The sequence below is a fragment of the Etheostoma cragini genome, chromosome 4 (genome assembly GCF_013103735.1).
Source record: "Etheostoma cragini isolate CJK2018 chromosome 4, CSU_Ecrag_1.0, whole genome shotgun sequence".
NCBI classification, from domain to species: Eukaryota; Metazoa; Chordata; class Actinopteri; order Perciformes; family Percidae; genus Etheostoma; species Etheostoma cragini.
In genome coordinates, this window is record NC_048410.1 from 10,509,645 (window position 1) to 10,534,630 (window position 24,986).

Consider the following 24,986-nt stretch of genomic DNA (forward strand, 5'->3'; position numbering starts at 1 on the left):
TAAAATGTATTTATATTATGCTATTCCAGCCATTTTTTAATGAATATATTATCTAAATTATTAATTACACACTAATGTTAATTAATTGCTCACCAATAAAAATGAGTTATTCCAAAGGAAATCATGTTGGCTCACTCAAATTATCTGTTGGTCCCCTGACATTTATAATCCTTCTGGTTTAAATAGGGAGTTCCTAAAGGAAGATTATGTATCAGAAATATGTTTTCAATGACATATAGTTCAGTAGTTGTAAGTTTAGTCAGTGTGTTGTGCTTACTTTGGCCCTAATCAGGTACATTGTATCCGTGTGTCTTCTTTCAGGTGGATATGACAGACTTATTACAGTGTTATTATTAATAATTATCAAAAACTACAATTAAAAATAAACTAATTTGACTGTAAACACATTGGGCTATACATGTTGTTACATATAAGTTGAATTTGTTTGGTAATTATTTCAATAAAAGCATGTTTCTAAAGAAATAATGGATTTTTTAGCACTTTCCACGAATGCGCGTTGTTGCCATATGGCAACAAATTACCAACTACCCCCCCTTCAACTTTTTTATTTATTTATTTTTTTCAATTGCATTATTTAAGCATCCTGGAGTAATAAAAACACATCAAGATATTTTTACCATGTTTAAAAAATAATTCATGCAATAGAGGGTTAAACGTTCTGAACAATGCCTCCCATAAGGGCCTTACCGTGGGACAGTGCCATGGACATGAGTACCAACCTCTTACATTTCCAGTATTTATTGTCCTGGTTTAAGCCCATTTCAGACAACTTATTTGGTATGAAAAAATAATATCAATGCACAATTTTATAATGGATTAATTCATCAGTTGTAGCCCTTCCCACATTTGAAACAATGTCCCGCCATAAACCTTTCTCAATATCCTTACCAAAATCTTTTTGCCATATTCGTCTCAAGCATTTGCTCAGTTTGGTTGCCTGATATTTAGTTAGAAAATACAAAGGCTGAATGTGCAATGCTTTTATAATTTAGGAACACCTGAACCACATTTTTCTCTCCATCTACCATTCTCAGTCCAAATACAGATCCCATGCTATTTCTCAAATGCAAATATTCCCCCCCCCCCCAAAAAAAAAGTTCTTTAAAAAGGCCCTCAAATGACATGAGGGTTCTCTGTACAGATCTTTAACACTAATCGCCTTTGCCAACCATGTTTGCCACAAAAATACTCTTTTCCCACTACAGATCGAGGGATTCCGTACTGAGGAATGGCTTTGTTTATATTGTTAAATTTGCAAAATCTTATGTGCTCATACCCATGCCAACTGAGAATGTTCCAGGATGAGCTTACCCCCTCTACTGTCTGGATAAATGTAGGTGTTTTTAAAAAATGTTTTGGACAAAACCCTGAGATAATTGTAAATGATCATACACTTTGAGTGCCAGTAATGCCTTAATTCTTCCGTAGCTAATTTGCTACAGAAGAGCCAATTGGGACTAATCAGGACTGAAGCGTGTATTTGAGAGAGCATGTATTACATTGTGGGGACGGCTCTGTTTACAATGTGTTTTTTGTGGACAAAATACAAGTCCACGTAACATTAGGACTTGGTTTAATAAGGACAGGGTTAATGACAGGACAAAACAGGGCTAGGTTATTCAGGAAATACTTTCTTGCAGAGAAGATGAGTGATATCAACCATCTTGTTTAACCATGGGCAAGGAAGGAAATTAGCATATTCCGCATAGTTATCCCTGTTTGGTGCTGTGGTGGATACCAGGCTTTTGCCAGAGCTGGACTCCACTCCATAGGACCATGCAGGAGCACAAGAGGTCATCTCTGGAGCCAGACAGCTGTGGTTGGCAACTCCTTAAATTAATGCAGAATTTAATTCACACATTTCCCCTGTTCCACTTGGATGAATGGTTAGATTATGACAGTGGCATTGAACTGTGTTGAAGGAGATTACATTGATTGCTGTCATCCAACGGTCAACATGACTCCGTGAGTGCATTACTCCAAGTTTATTTACACGTATGTGTATGCATACGTTAGTTGGTGTGTCAGCATGTGAGAGAAGACATAGGGAGTCTCTTAGATCGTCAGTTTGGAGAAAAGAAATTGTCAAAAAGGCTTGAAAGAGCGCCATTTATTGTTGCCTCCAATCTGCCTTACTGAAGGTATCCATGGCAACTGAAAAAGTAAAAGTAAGGCTTGAGGTCTCAAGAGAATTTGGAAGAGACAGAAAAGGAATTTGTATTGCCACATAAGTACTCATTTCAAGCACAGTATATGACAGAAAAGATTTTAAAGTAGAATTGTCTCAGTAGAAATCATTTTTCTGTTTTAACAATCTGAAGAAAGGTAAACACTTAGCCCACAAATACATGTTGTAAGATTGCTCAAACACTACTCCATGCTCATGAGTCTACAATATGTCTCAGTTCATGTAGGCAGTATGCACTCTTTTGTGCTCCACAAATGTATACATGAACACTTCAGCAGGGCTTTACAACAAGAGCTCATACTTGAAGATCGGCCTCCAGTTAAAAATAAAATAGTATGCAATAAAAATAAACGCATTGCTAGATGAGAATGCAGACAAAATAAGTGTTAGAAGAGGCAAATATTTTTGCTGTTTTTTTCTTAGCATCTAACTGTTTACTAGTACTTTCTAAAACTATGGCTCTTTTTTTGTCAATTTAGTTACTGTCAAGATACACTGTCAGACCCAAAAGCACAACTCAGAGCAGGAGGTAAAACAAACACTAGCGAAACCGCTAGAGAGTGAGACACACAAGGTACTACAACAATCTGGACACTGACACAAGGTGAGTATATATACACACTTGGAATGGGGAAGCCAATTACTGACAGGTGACACACATTAGGAATGGGAGGGTAATCACACAGACGGGAAAGCAGACAAAGACAGAAAGACAAATGACCTGAAACAGAGACAGACAGTGGTTAACAAAATGAATCAAGAAGTCAGAGCAACACACAAAACACAAATTTACAGGGGGAACTGGATGTGACAATTTAAAAAAATTGTAAGTTAATCGTTCCCAACTGAAGTGTGTATTATCCCCCTTTCTCCTGGAAACTGGACATTGTGTTGGTTTAGATGATTAATCCACTTTTTTGGGAGACTTTTAATTAATTAAAAGACACACACATTTGCAGATTATCTGGACAATGCATGGACAGAAGAAAATGTATTTAATTCTACATTATATAGATTAGATAATACTTTAATCATCCCACAATGGGGAAATTTCCTTGTTACTGCAGCAGTTTTCTACAGTAAAAAACAATCAAACAACCGGCAAAACACCAAATGGAGGCAACTCTGGCCCTTCTTGTAAAGTTAATGGGGGTTGTCAGTCCAGTTCAGTTTATTGTTTAGGTGAACACCCAGGAATTTGTAGCTCTCCACACCTGAATGTCCGATCCCTGTATGCTCACCGGTGAGAAGTGGGATGTTGTCCTCCTAAATTCGACGATCATCGGCTTCGTCTTGCTGGTGTTGAGCTGAAACTGGTTGAGCTCACACCAGCTGACAGTCACTGATAACTGTTTTTGAATTCCAGATTGTTCACCTCAGAAACACATCCAACATCTGTGTCTTTAGAGAACTTCTGGAGGTGGCAGTGGGTGGTGTTGTGTGTGAAGTCAGAGGTGTAGAGGATGAAAAGGAAAGGGGAGAGCACCGTACCCTGAGGGACACCTGTGCTGCAGTGCATCACGTCAGATACACAGTCATGGAGCATCACATACTGTTGTCTATTGATGAGATAATCCCATATAGGCCCATTGTGTGTATCCGTCTTTTTTTGTAAAATATGTTTTCTTTTTTTTTCTTATTTTTGGCTAACCACAGATGATTTTGATTAAATATAAGGTTAGATGTAAAATGAACTTAAATGCAGATTGAAAAAGCAGGAAGGGTTTTGTAAAAACATTTTTTCTTGGAAAACAATAAGGGTTACGAGGCAGACAGACAATAGACAACAGGCTGGCATGAGGGTATAACAAGCACAGACAAGTAGAACTAAATGAAAGGCAGCAGGCATAGACATCTCAGCAATAGACAATTTGGGATCTAGTGAGCGCTAAAGCTGTCCTCAACACATATTGGGGCTGAGGAGCAACTGTGGAGACAGATAACTGAGACAGGTGAGGTGGGGACTCTGTAGTAACAACTGGTGGGCAGGTACAGAATGACAAGTCCACTATAGCTGGAAACGAGGTCCGTGAGAGCAGTGAAGGTGAACCCAACAGACAAGTTGTGAGCTACAAAACCAAAGCAATGAGCTGAAAGACATTGAAACACTCTACATGGCTGAGGGAAACTCTGTTGGGTGATTATTCTCTGGGTGTTTTGCTATGAGTGACACCTCTACATTACAAATAGATATTCATCACATATGGACATGTTGATGAGTGCAGCTTTAACAGGCATGTATAATGAGATTAACTACAGTTGAGGGAGGACATGATGATGAGGATGAGGAAGTACATGTCCACACACTTGTCAAAGCACGAGGTCTTCCAATCAGATGCTCCTTGATGTGCCCAGATCAAGGTTAAAAATAAAGGTGAGTGAGCCTTAACAGTAGTTGCTCAAAGCCTGTAATAGTTTACCTATTCATTTAAGAACAGCTCGGACCGTTGAAGCCTAGAATGCCAAATATTTCTTGAATCCAGCGCAAATGTGAGGAGTTTGACGTTTTTCTTTGTCATACATGATAATATACTGAACATCGTTGGGTTTTTGGCTGACAAAACAAGACATCAAGATGTAAGATTCCCATTAGTTGGAACATGAAATCCAATCACATCTCTTACCATGAAAAAATAGCCCCAAACATGGCCATTTAGTGTGAATGAATTTTAACTAGGGTGGGCCATCCTACTTGTCATAGGTCTTTTACTTGTAGCACTTTACTGTTTGAATAAGAAAGGACTAATAGTCACACTAACATTGCTACCTCTAATTTATGCATTTTACTCAATATGACCACCAAGATGATTCCATTATAAGTGCTGGCTGTGATGCTACTGTGCAGAGATGGTAACACTCCATGTAAAACTATACAGCAGTAGGAGTCTCCTCTGTCTTGTTCTCTCTGTCTTTAACATGGCAGCATTCAGGTCCTTGGTTGTCCATTGTCAGCTAATTAGTCAGAATCAAAGGCAGACAAATCCTGTAAACACAGACGATCTGCATTCAGAGGTCCATAGGTGAAAGAGAGACAAGTAGAGTGGGAGAGATAGAGATAAAGGGCGGATTCTCCCCAGGCCTCTTCTCCTCACGTTCTTCTGGTAGAATTCATTCAGATTTCTAACCCTGATCCTTTACTCTGTGCCAGCTCCGCTTGCTCCATGCATCTCTAGCAAGAAAAAACAAAACAGAACCTGCATGCCCACGCCAAAATTAAAATGGTGATGCAGCACTTGTTTTCTGTCAACAAGAGAGAGCATACAGATGAAGAGAGAGAAAGTGAGATAGTATGAAAGATGGTAAGGAGAGAGAGAGAGAGAGAGAGAGAGAGAGTAAAGGGTTGACAGCTGAGGCTTAGCTAAAGAGGCTGATGGTGCAGAGTGGACATCACCAAGGAATTTCAATGTAGAAGGAATGGCTTGCTGTTCTCAGAATCAGAGCTCCAGCCTTTATATCACAGACCTGACTGTTTTATAAACGACCATGTGTTTAGCAAAGTAAAGTTGTCTATGCATATGTTTAGATTTTAGATTTTACATTTTACAACACAGATTTCACAGATTACATTAACCTGGTGTAACAGAAAATGTTGTTCCTAATGCCTCTTTTGGAGGGTCACCAACATTATTTTTATTTTCTATGACACATTTAATAAATTGTATATGTATTTAATTGTGTTCTTCATAAACAGTGTTTTCCTGTATTTTTATTAGACAAGTGGTCACGGTTTAAGACTTTATTATGGGCTAAAATTACTTCTTTATGGGCAATTCCAATTCAGAATTTAGTTTGTGGTAGACTTTAACAAGCACAACAACTAAACAAGGGCTTATTTTAAATTATTTTGAAATGCCTACCATTTGAAATTTCTAATGGAAAGGCCTAAAATTCCAAAGATAAAAAATGTCAGGAAAAAGTTGGGAAGAAACACAAAAAAAACTGATATATGAATATATTTTACCAACCTTAAAGCTACTTAAGAGGAGAATTCCTTAATAATTTATTAATGGCGGGCAGTCAAATTGCATATCAATAATGTAGAAGGACTCAGTACAATGTTGATACAAAACACCCTTTCAGTCGTGCTCATTCATGCTCACAGACCTGGGGACATATGTACTTAGTCCCATGTGGTCCAGCGCTGGCACATTGCATAAATCCAGTTGGCCTCAGTGAGCTGTGTATGTGTTGATGATGGAGCAACTATAAATGCTTGTCATGCTCCAGCTTGTGATTCTGTCTTTGGAAAATATGTGCAGGGTACAGCCCCCAGAGGTGAAAAATTAAGCTTTTAATAGGTTGGGCTATTAGCATATAGCATACATATAGCATACATATAGCCTACACTACAAAGACACTGATGTGAAGAGCAAGGACAAATAGCTAGCAAATTAATACAAATGTGATACATTAACAATATATATGATAGATTCTTAAATATATCTCCCACATTATCACATTATTAATTTTGTATCTTAAAGACAGTATTTCTGTGCAAACCTTTAAAGAAAAGTTTGCGAAATGTTTACAACTCATTCAGGACCACCTTCCACTCTCGGCCGATTGGGCAGCTATAGGGTGTGTGCATGAGCACGAGCTAATCACACTTGTAAGACAAATTAAGTGACCAATGGCGGATTTCCATCTAGGTCAGCATCTTTTATTCAGGAGGCACGCGTACACAGTTACGTGCCATCCCGCCCCGGGGGCCCTGCGGAGACCCACTCTGCCACCGAGAGATGGCCCACCATTTTGTTCTGTTTTGAAAATGATCTCCATGCATGAGATTAGCTGGGGGGCCCACAAGCTCTTCCCTTTGTTGTGTACCCCAGTTTAGATATTTCCCAGCTGGTGTCTGTGCATGTGTGTGAGTTTATGCAGTGCGAATGTGTCCAGTGTCAGGCTTGCATGTGTAAACATGCATATGCCTAAATTTGTTTAATTGTTTTTTTTTTGCTTGTTGCAGGGGTGAATAAAATCTCAATGGAGACATCCGATGCCCATTCTGTGTATGAAACTGTAGTGCACTGCTGCTGAGCTTGAGGAGAACGCTTACAGCATCTCAATCCGTCTGCTGTGGTTAAAGCAATGCACAAGCAATTCAAACCCTACATACCTGTTCCTACAGTAGATGCCTGTGTGTCTGAGAGTAAGGCAGGGTCATATAGGTAAAACATGGCACTGGTCACATGAGACTCCTGCTGCATGGTGCCTTTTCCTACAACTGTTCACGAGCATGCACTGCTGCAATACACTGCAATGCATTTCTAATCATTCCTAACACTTAAAAAATATTTTAGAGAATGTTTTGGGGGCATTTATCATTTTGTTAGATAGTGCAGATAGAAGGGAACACGGTAAGAGAGAGAGAGAGAGAGAGAGAAGATGACACACAGAAAAGGACCGCAGGTCGGATTCAAACCTGGGCCACTGCAAAGGACTCAGCCTATATGGGGTGCTCTGCCAGGTGAGTTAGAGGTTGCCCCCACATACACAAGCTTTTGCAGGGAATAACTTGATGGGAGGAAACCACTGCATCAGTTGGTATTTGTGATGGAAATTGACAACCAGGGCACATTAAATAACATCATACTGAACAAGTGTGTAAAGTTGGTTATCAGGCTTCACGATGCCACTGCACCAAAATGTAAAAGGCTGTCTTTCTCAGCTGTTGGTTTCTCTCCACAGACTTAAAGCAGCACCAAAGCAACTAGGCAGAGAGAGAAAGAGAGGGAGAGAGAGAGAGAGAGAGAGAGAGAGAGAGAGAGAGAGAGAGAGACACACACACTGGGGATGGGGTTGCTATAGTAACCATCAGGTGGGTCTGAACTGTTTTTCCCTGGCATTAATTTCATCACATTGAGCCTATGTCTCTCTTCCTCTCTCTTTCTCTACTCTCACTTTTGTTTATCCTTCTCTTTCCCTCCTTCTCTCCTGGCTCTGCGTCTCTCTTATCTCCTCATCTCCCTCTCATGCTGCTCTCCCACTCTCTTCCGATTTGCCTGCCTGCCGCCCTTCCTCCTCCATCCTCTAGCTCGCTTCACTTTCCTTGGAAAACAGTGAGGAAGAGAGAGAGAGAGTGTGTGTGTTTAATGTTAATGTGAGGTGGCCCTTGTCTTTTTGTCGGTTTGTTCATTTTCATTATTCTGTCCTGAGAGTCCCATCTGTTAAACCTGGACTCTTAACCTTTGTTTTCAGAACAATGAGGACAGTGCCAAAATGTGGGTGGCGTTCAGGTCTTTGGAGATAAGTAAAAGCTGGACTGATATCTGAGAGGGAACTTGCTTGAAAGATTGACGTCATCTGCAATCACGATTTAGCGCTACAAAAGTGGGTTTTACCATCATATCATAGGCGGGTTGTTTTTTTTGGTCAAAGTCTTTGATTTAGCTCTGCCCGCACAAACTTGACGGGAAAAAAACCCACACGGCAGCAGAGAGAACATTCTGGTGTGGCGTCTACAGCGTTGTTCAGTTATTTTTCCAACCAGGACTGCATTTCCCTTTTCCCTCTAATCAGCTGTCGCCCTTGTGAATTCCCAGCAGAGTCTGAATCAGCAAGAGAATACCTGATCCCAATGCCAATTGAATTTACACACACACACACACACACACACACACTCAAAAAATCTGAATAAATACACCAACATCTTCACATGTACGCAGGCACACAAAATGCACATATGTAGTGGAAAGAAACGCAAATTGTTGCCTCACCATTTGCATGCTGCACACATTCTCTTACTGCATCATTTAAAGCCCATTGATCTGAGCCAAGAAGGAGAGGAGTGGTTTAGCATGTGAGGTATTTCCCTGCAGCGACACAAAGGTCAGATTCAGGATTCTAAGAAGCAATAGCACTGGGTTTTCTCAATGACAACGAGTGTGTGTACAGTGTGTCATAGCTTGTGTGTGTGAGCAAGCTAACAGGGACTAGCAGGGTGGGGGTTTTCCCCCTTTGTTTCAGCAACCAATGAATGGTATAAGCCCTCTACTGTATCTCCCTTGTCTCTTTCACTTCTCCTTTTCTTCCTCTTTCTTTCTCTTCTTCTACACCTGTCAGAGCTTATGTAACCAACAGCTACCCAGATCTTGACTTCCGTCTCCCCCTTTCACAGCACCAGTGATTAGCCTCTTATCCGTCCTCACTACAAAACCCATTTGTCACAAAATGATACAAACAGTGATTGACCATGGCAAGAGCTTCCCTTTACATAAATTACAATAATGGGGATCTCTTCACTTTTCAGTGTAATTTTGAGCCTCTTCTCGCAGAGATGGGCACCTGACCCAAGTCTGAGCTTGAATTTGAACTTATCTGTTTAGCTTGAGGTGAGCAACATCTGCTGCATGGCTGTGATAAAAGCATTAGGACTTGAGCGTGTAAGTGTGCAGCCACTGTCTGGGGGTTTGTGTGATAAACACTTAACCTGCATTCGAAACGTCTGTACGTTAATCTATGAATTTGTTGTGTATGTCAGCTGGATATGTGCAATATTATTTAAATGAACTGAGAAATATGTCTTTCTGGTTTATAACTGATAAATGCTTGAGGAGGCTGTGTACAGTGAGGGGGATGTGACAGTGAGGAGTTGGATCTTTGTGAAGTTTGACTTGGCACTTTGACACTTACACCTGTTTATCAAAAAATGTAAATGGATATCATAAAATAGATAGATTGTGGTTCAGTCAGAAGTGAAGAGCTGCACTTTTGATAATTGTGATGAACTTTAGTAAGTGAGTAAATTAAGTTTATTTCTAGTGCACATTTAAACGTAGCTTAGGCTGACCAAAGTACTGTGCGAAGAAGCACTAAGATGCTGTAAAAAATAACAGAACAGAACATCTAAATGCAGCTGGTTGCACAGTCGCGAAGCAGCAGCTGCAAAGGGTCTGTCACCTTTTAGTTGGAGTTGAGACCTGGTGACTTAGAGGAGAGATTTGTCCTCAGATCTATGAGACCTTGGGGCTTAGTGTCTTTGAATAAGACCTGTGATATAGGGTGGTGCCCGACCATTACGAGCCTTGAAGGCGATCAGCAGGGTCTTAAACTAGATTCTAAAGTTGACGGGGAGCCAATGAAGAGAGGCTAGCACTGGGGTGATGTGTTCAAATTTTTTAGAATACCTTGCAGCTGCCTTTTGGACCAACCATGGGTGACCTAAGAAGACCGGGGAAGCCCGTGATGAAGGACATTGTAACAGTCCAGCCTGGATATAATGAAGTCATTAATTACTTTTTCCTCATCATGAAAGGACAGAATTGGCTTGTAACAATTATGCAATGTATAAAGGAGAAGAGTTTCAAAAACCTTGAGGACATAACAACAAATGCCACAAAACTTAAACAAAGAACAGTGTACCTTTAAATTGATTGAAAGGCAAATAAGTGTAAATGTAAAGCACAAATGAGCATTTCAAGAGGACAATAATTCTGGTAGGACTAATGCTGTAATGTGTTTTGTGATTTTCTGCACTGTTACTGGTGAAGTCCTACAGGTTTCACTGTATGTGAATACTATCTGAACGTGAGACCCAAGACTGATCAGAGCCAAGCTCGGTCCGTTCACATCACACCTTCACTGCAATATTTTGGATGAAAGGATCCACCACACAGAGACCATATCACTCCATAAATGTAACATCCACTCATTCTGTGTGAGGGACTGCAGTAGGCACCATCGTCACGCTTGACTTCTGTCTTGGAAGAAGGGACTATTTTGGCAGGATAATGCGGTCACGCCACTGAGTGAATAGGGGGTCTTGAGAGAAGAGGGCAGAGATAAGAGAAAGGAGAACATTCCATTAAAGATAGCGATGGTATCAAGCCAAGGCTCAGGGAAGACTATTCTGCACCGAAACCCACCGCAGCACCCATTGAGTGCAAGGTGCATCTGTTACCATGGTACCCAGCCCAGGCAGCCCCTTTCATGTCTGTCAAGAGTGGGGAGGGAGTAGAGACTAGCAATATGTTAGTCTCGCCTGCAGTTGGAGCTGAAACAGATGTGTGTGCCCGTGTGTGTGTGTGTGTGTGTGTGTGTGTGTTTGTGTTTGCGGGATGTATGTTCCCAGCACACATCCCGACGTTACGGGTTTAAGATGCCGTACACTGACAGAGGCTCGTCACACATCCTGAATCATTTACTCACCACAGCAGAGTTGGAAATGTCACGTCTCATTAGTGTTCCTCATGCCTTGGTGCCCCTGCACCATTTGCATCTCTGGCAATGGAGTTAAAGAGAGGACTTGATTAAAGAGAGGAGCTGAGATTTTAGATGCAAACAGACATTTATTGCATTGGGAAGCGGTGTTGTACATTCCCACCCCCCCAACCCCCCCAGAATCATTTGCAATACTGTACTTTTGGAGGTCGTAGTCTGTTGCGCAGTTGTCCAAGCCGAGTGTCTTAACTCTTCAGGAGTGTGAATTTCAAATTCTTGATGGGATTATTTGCCCATCTTTCTTCCATATGCGATATTTCCAAAGATCGGGATGCTACTTTCTCACAGTGGAAACTGCTGACTTGACCTTCCTTGGCTAGATAGGCAATCTAATAACAATAGGAGAAACTGTACAAAGTACATATGCAAAGGTCAGCAAAGCTATTTGCTAGTGTATTCACCTTTCTGATACAAAACTATATTTTTGTGTTTTTGCTACATTTTTAAAACAATAAAAAAAAGCAACATCAAGTACACAATTCCCTAAACCACAATCAACACTAAATAGTAAATAGTAATTTGTCATAATCTTTATTACAAGATATTAGGCCACTGTACATATCAGTGTGAATCATACAGTACAATGCAGAATTAAGACTGTTTCTTGAGGTTTGTCATTCAAAGCTGTATACGAGGTGCTTCAAGAATACACAAGAGTTTCAGAACTTCTGCCGTGCATGCATGATTTCATATTTGCCATGCATGAGTTGGTATCTCAGTGTTTTAAGAAAGAGCCCTAAGAAATGGCGACCCAACAAAACAACTGAATTGTATGACTAAATGTATAAAGCACAAAAAACGAACAAGTTGTCTGGTACAGTATAATTCCTCATGAGATTTGGCACACACGATAATGCACAATGCAATATAAATAGTTTATCAATAGGGTGTGTACACAGTCAAGATACAGTATCAACCAATCCAGGTAAACGCCTGGGAAGCTTACAAACAATTGGGGGACACTGTATATAAATGACTCGTTAGCTGCAAAGTATGTTAACAAAAAACACCCAGGCAACATCAAGAATTGTTAAGTGAAAAAAAATGTCACTCCCATACACTCAAGTTTTCTCGACATACAAAAGACCACTCCCTCTGGCTTCAAGTCACTCCAAAAGACATATTCCAAAGGATCAATAAAGTCTTCAACACAGAGAACAAACCAGTTTACCGCTTTTCACCTTGTGCAAGAAAATATGGGCTACCCTTTCCATATTTACAAACTCTGTTACTTATTTGCCCTCAATCAAAATGAAGAGCAGAAATAATGGTACCATTTGTTTGTGTGATAAGATATAGGAGAAGTGTGTGCTTTAGTTTTTATATTAGATTCATTTCTGCATCCTGTCCCTGATTTCTGCATTTCGACAGCATTCCCTCCTTCCTCCACCTTGCTACCCCCCTCTTGTTGTCTTCTCCCACATTTGGATTTATGGCAAAACTCTGCAATTGAGGTTGTGTCTGTGTGTGTGTGTGTGTGTGGGGGTATGTGTGTGTGTGTGTGTGTTTGTGTTTGTGTGTTGGGAGGGGTCCACCAGGGGGTCTTCTTCGTTGCCATCTCCCACCCCTGCCAGTGTGTGTCACCCAGATGGCCGTGACTGACTGGAAGAGGAGGGCGTGGAAGTCCTGCTTGCTGCCACAAGAGAGAAAGTGCTTATATACAGTGTCTTTGGATTAAAACTGGTAAATAACGCCATAAAAAATTTCATTAGTGTCTTTTGGGGGGTGTTGAGCTGAGCGCTCTAAGCCTCTGCCGGGGTCTTCTCTGTTCCATTTTTCAGTGCTTCATTGTCGCCATTCTCATCCTCAATCACAACTGTGGATGACAGGGGAGAGTTAATGAGGGAGGCTCATCTTGGTGTGGCATCTCCAAAATTTACCATGGAGTGACAGATGGGCATTAAAGGCCAGAACCATAAGCAACGCACTGTATAAGCAGAAGTGGTGTGTGCATGCTAGAGTAAGAGTATGCAAAAAGGGAAAGATAACCATGAGCGTAATTGTGTGTGTGTGTGTCTGTGTGTGTGTGTGAGATACACATTTGTGAAATGTGCAATATCTGCGCATGTTTTTGCTGTGCAAAATCCTTAGGTGTCTGCCTGTTTGCCGTGTTAGTCCATATTGTGCCTGTGCACTGCACGTGTATTTGTGCGTCTGCCTGTGCATGCATGTGCCACCACAAGTGAGCCTCAATATTCAAGGACCATCTCATGGGTTTTATCAGGAATGCAGGACACACAAAAGCCAAAACACAAACAGCCTGAATACATCATGCAAACACAAACATCATAATTAAAAAACATAAAAATCTCAATCATTCCAACCATTCATTGGGGAGGGGACATTCAGTACAAGTATGTTGAGCACATTCAGAATGCATTTAACAACACGCACTGCGCATCCAACTTGTGTTGCAATGCGAATAGAATATTTAAAGCCCATACATCCCACACGCATGCAAACAAAAGGAAATTACGCTCTTCTGTAGCAATGTTAAGGAAAAGGTGTTGCCGTTCTGGCTTTGCACGGAGCCATCCTTAATTATGGTCCTCTAGTAACCTATGTGCGCATTCAACACATAACCATTCAAACGAAAACGCCTTAATTGTATAATTACCCCGTTTGCTCCTGCCTATTTGTCCGAGTTTTGGCGGACGTTTGTTCTGTGATCCATTGAAGAAGTTGTTGGTGTCTTGAAGACGACAGGTGAAGGAAAGGTGTCCCTCTTCGCCCTCATTTCCATAATGACTCATTTTTTCTTCGTTGAAAGGCAGCACTTCCGACATCTCCAAATGCGTCTTTATCACCAAGGCGCACAAACTAAAATGTATAGCTCGTCGCCAAGCGTGAACTCGGTCGTCTACAAAAAGCAAAAGGACTGAAGAAAAATAATGCTATCTGCAAACACGATCAAGCCCTTTCTGTTTACCCCGAAGACACGTGTCTGTCTCCGCAGGTACGCAACAGAAATGACAGTAGGCTAAATCTAATAAATATCCTCAATTTCCTCACTCGTGGAGCTTCGGCAACATTATTCAAAATGTCCAGAGGTTTTTTTCTCCGTGCGTATTGCTTTGGAAATGGAGGCGCACGTACAATAGAGCCGTGGAGCGCCCGCTGGATTCTAGCGGCTGAACCGGTCGCACGGAAAATCTGAGGAAGAAATGCAAATTGGGGAGCGATGCAAAACACGGATCCCGGGGAGACCTGGCGAGAGAACTGTACGGGGGTTTTCTGGTGCAGCCAAGAGAAGCTTCCAGATGAAGTCTTGGTGTACCAATGCCCCGCTCTCTGGGGTCTAGATGCAATCTAATGGCGAATTTACATTCAGAGATGGCACATACATTAACCAATACAGATCTATGAAGAACGTCGTTTACGCGCCACCACTCGGAGAGTGAGGCTACATATGTGACATCTTATCTTCCAACCTGTTTTACAATTTTACAAATTTGGCGATTTATTTGGTTGAGAGGTTTTGGCCATGATATAATGTCCATTGAGTCAGAGCTCACCAGAGGATGGCAGTGTTTTCAAATGAGTCAAAATGTGACTTTTGGCCCCATATGGTGCTTCAGTTTAATACCGAGGCCTGCACTGTTTTACCTCAATTTCTAGAAAGCTAGTATAAATATGGAGGTGTTGGATGGGGGTTGAAGATGCTACACCTGGGAATCAGGAAACTTCTCTCGACTAGACTATATTTGCTGTGTCAAATCCAGTCAATCCATGTTCTGGGTATCAGGTTTCATGTTTACTCAGTAAATCATCCAGATAACCTTTTTTTTTTTTTAAACCCAGCAGATGATATCAGTGCCATTATTCCTAAAATGACCTTAAGTGATAAAATGATGATTCATAGTACTAGACATTTCAATGTCCACAAACCTAACAGGATTCAGTTTAAGTTTTCCACCCACTGCTGTCTGCTGTGTTTAGATAAATCTGTCTTCTGTAACATCAGCACAAAGGGATCTTACGAAACAAACAGATATGGCCTACAGTAAAGGACATGGAGCAATAGACATTCTTGACAATGAAACGAAAGGTGATATCTGAGCCTGCAGCTTAACTAACTTTGATATGCTGTTGACCATTCACAGAGGAGGTGCAGTCATGACACACCTGCTCCCTGTGGACTCACAGTAGCCATGATTTTTATCAGAGGCTCCCCTTTCATGTCAGATAATCTCAACTCTTTCAGTTTCACATATATGATCATGTGTGTTTATATTGTCATAAGAATTGGATTCTGTAATAATTAGTTTAATCCATTAGTAAGCCTTAACAAACCTGCCCATATTCAACATTGTTGATGCACATGGATCATATCCTTTTATATGTGTTTATATATATTTAACTAAACAATTGGCTACAGCGCTTTATGGATGGGGGGGAGAAAGTTTAAACAAAATTTCCTGCTGTATTATTTGATAATGGGTGTGCTTGTGTTGTGCTTTGTTTCCCATTTTAAATCTTTTTTCATAACATTAAATACTCATGACTAACAATAATATTCACAAAATCTGTCCATTTTCTCCATCAGGCCTGCATGGCTGTGGTTTGAGTGACAGTGGCCTGGCAAAATATACACAAATGACACAATCTACAGGCAACACCTGACAGACAAAACCTCAAGTAGGCTAAAGAAATCTCTCAAGTGTAAAATAAGTAAAGTTATTCTAACTTTGGCAGAAGGTGTTGTCTCATTATCTAATGTATGACATTACTGATCAAAGTAAGATGTGGCTTTAGGGTGCACTGATGCAAAAAATTCTATGAGTGCAAAAGTCAACCTTAAAATTGACTGTAGACATTCACCAGTCAACTCTGACATAACTCCAACAATTCTCAGTATTTTAATATTTATTGCAATAAAATAGTATGTTTTACAAGTTATGAACTTGACATCACTGGATTACATATACAGAAGGCTTAAAAAGTGCCCACTGTAGTGGATATTACGATGACTGTAGCAGGCAGAAACCAGCTACATCTAGATCATTTGAGAATATGAGATGCATCACCATTACATTGGTACTGAAAAGATTATCAGAATAATTACAGCTATGAGTCAGGCGAAGCCCTGCATATTTTCCACAGAACCACCTTTGGTCAATGCCAGCACAAACATTTTCAGGGGAGTGAGTATTTTTTCTGGTTTCATGGTCTTCGTTGTATCATTATCTTCATCAGTATTTGGTACAGCGTAGATATGACCCGTAGATGGTTTGGTCTATCCACCGGCGGAATTTGGACACGGCCGTGTACACTCCTGGAAACTTAGCATCACCGCAGCCGTTGCCCCAGGAGACCACGCCGTAGACAGACCCCCTACACACAAGTGGCCCACCAGAGTCTCCCTGCAAGGACAAGACAACACCCTCCATCAGTTATCATTAAAAAAAAATGATCTGAGTTTCTCATAGTTTATTGAAAAGCCATTTCAATGTCCTTGATTGGTGTTACACAAAATTATAGTAGTTTTAAGAAGCATTTCTGCATCCTGTGTCAACATGTCCCGACCACGTTAGGTCACTTCTTTATTGTCTCAAGCAAGATACTTATATTTCACATGTGAAATGCCAGAAAATAACATGTGCCTTCGTCACGTGACATGCTATTCTAATCACATTAGCTCAACTGTGGATTTGTCCCATTTTTGTATAAACAACATTGATGTTTTTTACGCATATGGGAATAAAAGACAAACACAGGGGTAAAAAAACAAAACTGTCTTCCCACTGGATAGCATGGATTTGATCCACCAAATCATAATCTCTTGCTGCCACTTGGAAATGCGTACACACAAAGTTGCATACTGCAGGCAGGGTTAAATATAGCACATTTTAATTAGCCATTCAGCTCTTTACTTAAGGCAAAATATAACCTACGGGTATATCACACATTGGATTTCATGTAATTTTCAACTCACATCAAAAGTTGGGGCAGAAATTCTTTCATGATACCAAATCGGAGCATGCTGTGGTCTGTGGCAAATGACTGCACCTAAAAACTAAGGCAAGGTTGTCAGTCCTGATGCTCTATTAGGGATGCTTTTCTATCCCTTCTGTAACTATCACAACTAATACAATTCCTGAGGGTGGACTGCTACACATGCTTAATAAAAACTTGTAGCTGAATCAACACTGATATGATGAACGGTGTCCTCATATACTGTCATGGTGATGAGCTTCCCAAAACTGTCTAATTTGTTTTGCTCTGATGTGAGCTGATCAAAAAATGGATCAGCCTGCATTATTTGAAACTGGGAACCAAGACCTTTACCTTGGAGAATTTCTTATTCCAAAATTGATTTTCGATGATCATATGATCATGTTTGTTACAATGGGGCAGATTGGACAGCAACTGATGTGCAACGCTCACTAGCAGTTCATAGTGGAAACTGTTGAAAAATAAGTACAAGTGAAAGAGTTTATGATATATAGTATTCATCCTCTTTACCTTGCATGCATCTTTTCCTCCAGTCCTGTAGCCAGCACAGATCATGTTTGCCGTGATGTTTCCATTAAAGGATTCGCTGCTGTTACACCTTGCAGATGAAACAACAGGTACTGTGACGGTCCTCAGGGTGAAGGGGGCCTGGCCTCCACCTAGATTGTTGTAGCCCCACCCGGACACCCGGCACACCAAGCCTTCAAACACTCCTGTCCCTTGCCTGGGGAGAGGCGCCAGCGACACGTATTTGTTCAGCACCATGGGGGCCCGCAACTGGACAGAGAAGAGTTTCAGAGTGGACGTGTGAAGATTTTTTTTTCAAAACAATCTTGTCCAACATTATTAATATATGCAATATTAACTTGGAAATTTTTACCAGTATTTTTTTATATTAACAGTGGATCAAATCAACAAAAAATGATCAGTAACTACATACATAGCTTTGCCATCTGAGTCACAAAGAATAAAAGGTTCTTTTTTACATGGCTGCATCTGGTTATTGTGATTGCGTCATTAAGGTAATATAAATCATGTCGTGGTGTGATAAATGTTTTTTTTTTTTTTTCCTTTTTGTTTTTTGGGGGGCTTTTAATGGCCTTACATAATTGTCACTCACACGATCTTGCATGAAAGTGTTTACAACATCAGTAGTTTACCATGCAATGCAGAATGTGTGGTGTCCTTTGCATTGGTGCTGTTTTAAACCTTTACACCATTAGTGATAAGAGCTTAGAGCTATTGATTTAGTAGACCTTAATGAGAAGTTAATGTCCCAGGTTGAAAGTTGAGATAAAACCTTTGAACAAAGCACAAAAAGACAAACTGTGGCTCAATAAAAAAAATATCCAAATAGAAGTTATGACACAAAATAATCAATACATTTTAAATGTAACTCTCTAGATTTGTGAAGTTTGATAGGCATTGCTGTGTGGCTACGCGTCTGCACTGTGTCTGCAGTACCTTGATGAGCATGATGTCAGCATTGTTGGTGCTTCTGTTGTAGTGGGGATGGGTGACCAGCCTGTAGGGTTTAGCGTACTGCTCAGTACCCTCGAAGGTATTAACAATGTAGTCGCCCGCCACTATCATCATGTGCTCTGCCCTAAAAGACAGAGCGTTTCTATTTTACATCACATGTATCAGAAATGACACATCCTAGTAAAGCTCGATGTGGGACTGTCTCTAGTGGCTGTAATTCTGCACCAAGGCCGAATTTCGAGAAAGAAACTTCAGATACAGTACTAGGAGACCACTAAGTCCTATAGAAAAGCCTCCAAAAAGCACCATGAAATGGGACCTTTAGCAGGCAGGGAAGGTGGGAGTGATGTGAACCAATATACATGACAAATTGTGACTCATGATTCAAAGTCACAAAGATACAAAAAGTTGGAAGTATTTGTCCGTCCGGCAACAATGGCTTACTGTGTGCAGGCAGGGCCGGGGCAGTATGACAGAAATACGGTCAGTTTCCTGGATCCAGACAAGATCACACACCCACATGCACGCACACGCACACGCACACGCACACGCACAAACACACACACACACACACACACACACACACACATACACACGCACACACTGATGATAATATGCCAAGGTCAGCTAACTCAACCGCATCTGAGTGCTGTTTGAATTCTGAGTGGCCTGTATACAGGTTTACTTTGCGTCATGATCAAGCGGCATCGTTTTGACATTACTTACCCGTAGCAGAATGGATGTTTGCTTTTAGGCATCTGTTGGGAACATCTGCTCACAATGTAAAATCATGCCAAGTTCGCTTCTACACAGTAGTGACTTCTACAGAGTCCACTATGAGAATGCCAGAAGACTGTCAAAGTGTTTCAGAAACAATTTGACCTTTACCTTGAGCCACATTTTAGCTTTATGAGGGATCATGTCAGTATGACAATGCCAACATTGTCGGTATTGTGTTTTTAATGTTCTTTAATCTTAACAAGCCAGTAAGCTTTATCAAAAACATAAACAAGCATGTAACCTTCCAAACAGGAAAAACATGACAAAACATGATATTGTGATTTTTCACCAGACAAAAGCAGCAAAAAGGATCAACAGCTTATTGACGACAACTGTTGAAAAATCTTACCCGATGTTACAGTGCGCTGCTGTCAGCACCCAGTACCTGTGAACCAGTGATCCACCGCAGAAATGTTGGCCCCGGGTGCTCTGCAGTGACACCATGTATTTGATGGAGTTTGGTGCGGCGGTGTGACCACCTACTATACGGCCCTGCATGAGCACATGGCCTGTGTTGAAACAAAAACATTTAGAGGACAAAGCGTTAAAAGGAGCCATGGCAGATTTATTTAGAGTAGTTTAATATTTCTATGCCGTAGATGTTTTCTCCCCTCATCCGAAAAGGCTTTTCAGTTCTGACTCACTGGTGGAGACTGAATATTGCTTAAGTTGTTTCTTACAAAGCTGATGGAGAGTGGACATTAGAACCACTTTCCCCATACTTTTAACATGGTACGTTATGTTCTCAGGAAATACTGGAACGGTTCCTTCAGGCTTTCATCTAAACTGCTAAATACTCCAAACATCCTGCATTTATAGTAACAACAGAGGTATGGATTTCAGTTACTCTTAAAAGTCCATCTCATAAAACATGGTGAGAGCCATCAGTGAACGAAAGAGGAACATAAAGAGTGAGGCCCTCCTAATCCGACCCCCCCTTCAAACCCATTGACCCAGCCTGACAATTAGTGGTTTTCACCTGGGAGGCCACTGCTTAAAGAAGGTAACCCAATATAACCTGACCCTCTTGTGTCACCACCTTGGGCATTGAAACATTAGAATGGGGGCTGTCCCTGCCAAATACAACAGCTCAACTACTGTACATTGGCTTCAGACCATACAGTAGGAGACATGATTGGAACCATGAAGACTATTTAGTGGAAATATGATACATCCTTGCTGTAACCGTGGCTTTAAATATAAAACAAATTTTTTTTTAGAACACACTTGAGGAGTAATCCCAAACTACTCCAAGAAGTTACTGCTCCCAGCCAAGAAGTATGGCAAACAACCGTCTGTAAAACGTTGAATTGTCATTTAGAGGTATTCAAGCTGATTTAATCCTGGCTCAAGCTTCGTATGAGAGAGGTATCCAACTCTCAGCAAGTTTTTAAACTGCAAAAGAATCCTAAATTTAAAATTAAATACATCAACACAAATTGTGTTAGCAAAACTGAAAAGCATGTACTCACTGTGGACTGCTGTGAGGTCCAGTAGCACAAAACATAAACACATAAGCAGGCTCATCATAGCTGTGGAGGTATAAGTTCTTTGTCCTACACCATACTGTACCAGCAGCTAAACCACTGCAGCCAGACAACCAATGTCCTCTGCTCCTGTCTGCCAGCCCAGAACTGGGCATCCACTCCTTTCTGGAAACAGTAGGAGTCAGACACATCAACCTTTGTCCTTGAGTTTAATTTCATTCTTCACCATGACATGTGGGACCATGGTCCAACACTGCAGCATTGATTGAAAAGGAAAGAGAGGAACAAAGTTCACCTTCAAAAATGGCCTCCCCTTCTTTCTGCCATCCCAGCAATATCACAACTCTTTTTTCTGACCCGCCTGACTTGTCGAAAGGCCTTACGGTGTTGCCATGGCAACACAGTACTGTGCCGAGCGGGTTCATCTATACTGTATCAGCATGCTCTGTTGGTGTCATCATCCAGGCTTATCCGTGCTGAAATGTTTCAATAGCCCACTGTGAGTGTGTGTGTGTGTGTGTGTGTGTGTGTGTGTGTATGTGTGTATGTATGTTTGTGTGCCTTTGTATTGTAGCTGAGGGAAGATTCACCTCTGAGCTAAGACAACACAGAGGTATTCTACACAGCTGAGACGCACAAGTTTTCCTCTGCATGAGTATGAATCATCATGTCTGCAATGACAATAACTCATTATCATCAGCATGATCATCATCACTATTATAATCATCATCATCAGTGGATGATGCAAGTCAGCATCATCCACAGCATGGGAGGAGAATCTGGCCCGACCTCCTCTTGTCCCACATTAAGAGCTGAATAATTGATGCTTCACCCAGTAGAATGGGAGAGACGGCTTTGTGTGGCCTCCCACAAATATTTCGGAAATATTTTACCTGAATTTGGTCTTTACAAAACACAGACACTTTAAAGGGCATGTTTAAGCAAGTTACAAAAACACATTTTTTCCCCTTGTCCAAAATGGGGGTGAATGCTATGTAATTTTACAGCATCGGAACATGACTTTATACCAGCTGCCCCAATGAAAACTGTTGACAGCTAGGTCTGTGGATTATCCAGACTAATGGGGACATGTATCTAGCAGAGCCATCTGATTAGACCTGCTTTTGTGTAGTGTTATTTACTTGTATCTCTATTTTGTTCTTTACCTTTTTATTGTATCGCTGCTTAATGTTTTGGTTTAATCTTTTATTGTGAAGCACTTTGTGACGTCTGATCTAGAATGTTAATAAACGTTACTTACTTACTTTCCACCATTTCATTTTTTTAGGAAAAATAAAATAACAATGATGAGAACATAATAATTCAAGTTATTTTCTTTCTAAAGTTAGATGAGTACATTTATACCAATCTCATAGTTTTTCCATATTTTCAGGACGTCACTGGAACCGGCCTAGAAATAGTCACAGCATGAAAATCCCAAAAAGCCACAACTAGTTATTTATATTTCAGTTTCTGTACAGATTAAACAAACGAGATAAGTGCTGTTAGGCAGATTTTTTAACCTCAAAACAGAACCACGACAGTTTCTTCTTGCTTTGTGTCTTTATGCTAAGATAAACTACACATTTCCTGAGCTAACCATTACAACCGATGCAAGAGTAGCATGAATCTTCTCATCCAACTCTCGGCAATATGAAATGAAGCTAGACAATCTTGTCTACCATCGGTGACTGGCCGTTCACTTTACACAGGACAATCTGTGGTATATCTTTAATTATAGCATGTATACATTGTGGGAAATGTTGTGAATCTAACATCCAGTGCTTAACAATTTTTTTGTACTATACAATAATAATAATAATAATAAAAATGATAATAATAATAATAATAATAATGATAATAATAAACAGACACACACACAAGACATGGGACCAATCAACCAAGGAGCCAGCGATGCTGCAACAAGTGTCAGGGGTCCTTTCTGGCGCTCAATGGATGTGCGCCATAGATAGTTGAAATAAGCCTTTAAATACACAGCATTTACATATGGTAGAGCTCAAACTTTCATACTATCAATGGTTGTTTTATAACCATACATCTGCAGTTAAGTGTGGCTTTGTCAATAAAAACACAACATATTGTGAACAAAGAGATTAAATCAGCCTAGAATTAGAGACATATTCTGTCTTTTTCATGTCAAAACAAAAGTCTGGTCGTGGCAAACAAATCTCTGTAACCTGACTACATTTCAGCGACATGTTCTTCTGCGGCTCACCACTTACACGTCAATACTGTACAATACACGTGCAGTTCTGTGCAAGGCATCTGTCTCTCCCTCTGTCTCACACACGCACACGCACACACACACACGCACATGCACACACGCAAACACAAACACACACACACACGGAGGCATCACATTTGTCATCTCAGCTTTGCACCTGAGGGAGAGCAGAGCACACTATCACCTTTCACCCAGTTGGAATGACACCTTTGGGATTGTAAACTGTATAGAGGATATTAGTTATATGAGTTACAGACCAAACGCCCCTATGTGTGGGAATTGAGAATGGAAAAAAGTAACTGCTGGGAAACTAAGTGAACGTGACACCTAGAGAGATAGAAAAGGCCAAGAGAGGAGAAGAGGGACACTGTTTTGTCACACAAAAGTGACAAGACAGTGTTTCCCGGCTAGATCAGACTTAGCAGTGTGAATTTAGGCCAGGCTTTGGCACTGATTTGACACTGTTTGCTTTGATTGTTAAGTTAACTTGAAGGGAAAACAGAAGTACAAAAGACATTTAGCCACTCTTACTCTCAGTCAAATGAAATAGATTTCTGAGAAAAGGTTTGTCCTTGTTCAACAAGAATAAATGCTGTTATGTCTTGCTAGGTCTCAGGTTGACGGGGGGAAAATACATCATACTTAGACATCATTTATCCTGCTGTCTGTCTCTGTAACATCATTGGATACACTAACAACATGCCGGGCCAGTATATTCTATCATTGTCTGGCTTGTTGGGTTTCATCTCAGTGAAGCTTCACTTTGTCTCGACTGCTGGACAATAGGCGGAATACATGAGAACAAATACCTTGGGAAGAGAGCTGTAATGAAACAGAAGACTGCTGTTCAAAGAAATTGTGTACTAGGTCACACTCTTGGCTCTCTCGGTGTGAGAGACACTTAGATATATAGCGGACAATGGGAACAATGAGAGTGGCAGCTATAGTCACAATATAAAAGAGGCCTGAGAATTCTCAAGCTGTACTGTATTCCACAGTATGAGATGAGTGAGTGAGTGTGAGTGCCAGTGTGTGGATGCTTGGACTGTTTTCTCACTTGACTCTTGATAAGGTGAGAAATCTTCGTATCAAATTTATTTGAATTTCATTGTGTAATGTTGTGGATTAAGGAGTTTTATCAGTTCAAATGAATCATTTGAAACTTGAAACCAGTTGGAACATGTGCTTGTTTCTGAGTGTGAAGAAGCAATGCAGTGAATAGGAACTCTCCCCTTGCTTGTACTGCATTTCTGACTGTGCACTGCAATTAAACAATGTGAACCACTGAACAAAAAAGATTTTAGTTGTAGTAGTGCAAAGGTTGTGAGTTCAAGAATAATTACTGGACACATCTTGGTGTGCGGTAAGGTGTACTGATTTGTCCTGCTAGGATCCCACAAAAGAATCCACTTGAATGTGCAGGAGTGAACACATTTATGCTACCTGACCCTTTGGTTATTGTGGTTGATAACACTACATTCTAAACAAAGCCAGTTTATTGTTTGTTTGTTTCCTTTTAGTAGCTGCTAAAATGAACCTGGCTCCATCCTGTCACCTCTCATTGCTCCTTCTGCTTGTTGCCAACCTGTCAGGTGAGACATCAGACAAT

General features: G+C 40.7%; 3 protein-coding genes across 5 annotated transcripts in view; 1 reads left to right on the forward strand and 2 right to left on the reverse strand.

Moving 5' to 3' along the window:
- Nucleotides 1-11,940: 11,940 nt before the first annotated feature.
- Nucleotides 11,941-14,845, reverse strand: si:dkey-33m11.6 (uncharacterized protein LOC555986 homolog). Its single transcript, XM_034870247.1, has 2 exons — nt 14,046-14,845; nt 11,941-13,244 (listed from the first exon to the last, which is right to left on the reverse strand). The coding sequence occupies exons 1-2, from the start codon at nt 14,212-14,214 to the stop codon at nt 13,171-13,173; spliced, it is 243 nt and encodes an 80-aa protein (XP_034726138.1). The 5' UTR covers nt 14,215-14,845; the 3' UTR covers nt 11,941-13,170.
- Nucleotides 14,846-16,314: 1,469 nt separating this feature from the next.
- On the reverse strand, nt 16,315-21,603 carry LOC117943974 (trypsin-like). 3 transcript variants are annotated; one of them, XM_034870445.1, is made up of 6 exons: nt 21,428-21,603; nt 21,118-21,297; nt 19,995-20,154; nt 18,848-18,908; nt 17,894-18,160; nt 16,315-16,791 (listed from the first exon to the last, which is right to left on the reverse strand). In XM_034870445.1, exons 2-6 carry the CDS (start codon nt 21,173-21,175, stop codon nt 16,621-16,623), a joined length of 717 nt encoding a protein of 238 aa, XP_034726336.1. In that variant the 5' UTR covers nt 21,176-21,297; nt 21,428-21,603; the 3' UTR covers nt 16,315-16,620. The 3 variants fall into 3 exon arrangements, with proteins under 3 accessions (XP_034726336.1, XP_034726334.1, XP_034726335.1); XM_034870443.1 differs by having other exon boundaries at nt 18,848-18,989; nt 21,428-21,602; XM_034870444.1 differs by lacking the exon at nt 21,428-21,603 and having other exon boundaries at nt 18,848-18,989; nt 21,118-21,364.
- Nucleotides 21,604-24,353: 2,750 nt separating this feature from the next.
- The window catches only part of LOC117943975 (anionic trypsin-1-like), a 5,383-nt gene continuing 4,750 nt past the window's right edge, over nt 24,354-24,986 (forward strand). The window contains exons 1-2 of the mRNA XM_034870446.1: nt 24,354-24,449; nt 24,901-24,969. Of these exons, the coding sequence (XP_034726337.1) occupies nt 24,909-24,969 (61 nt within the window). The 5' untranslated portion in view covers nt 24,354-24,449; nt 24,901-24,908. The remainder of the gene's footprint in view (nt 24,450-24,900; nt 24,970-24,986) is intronic.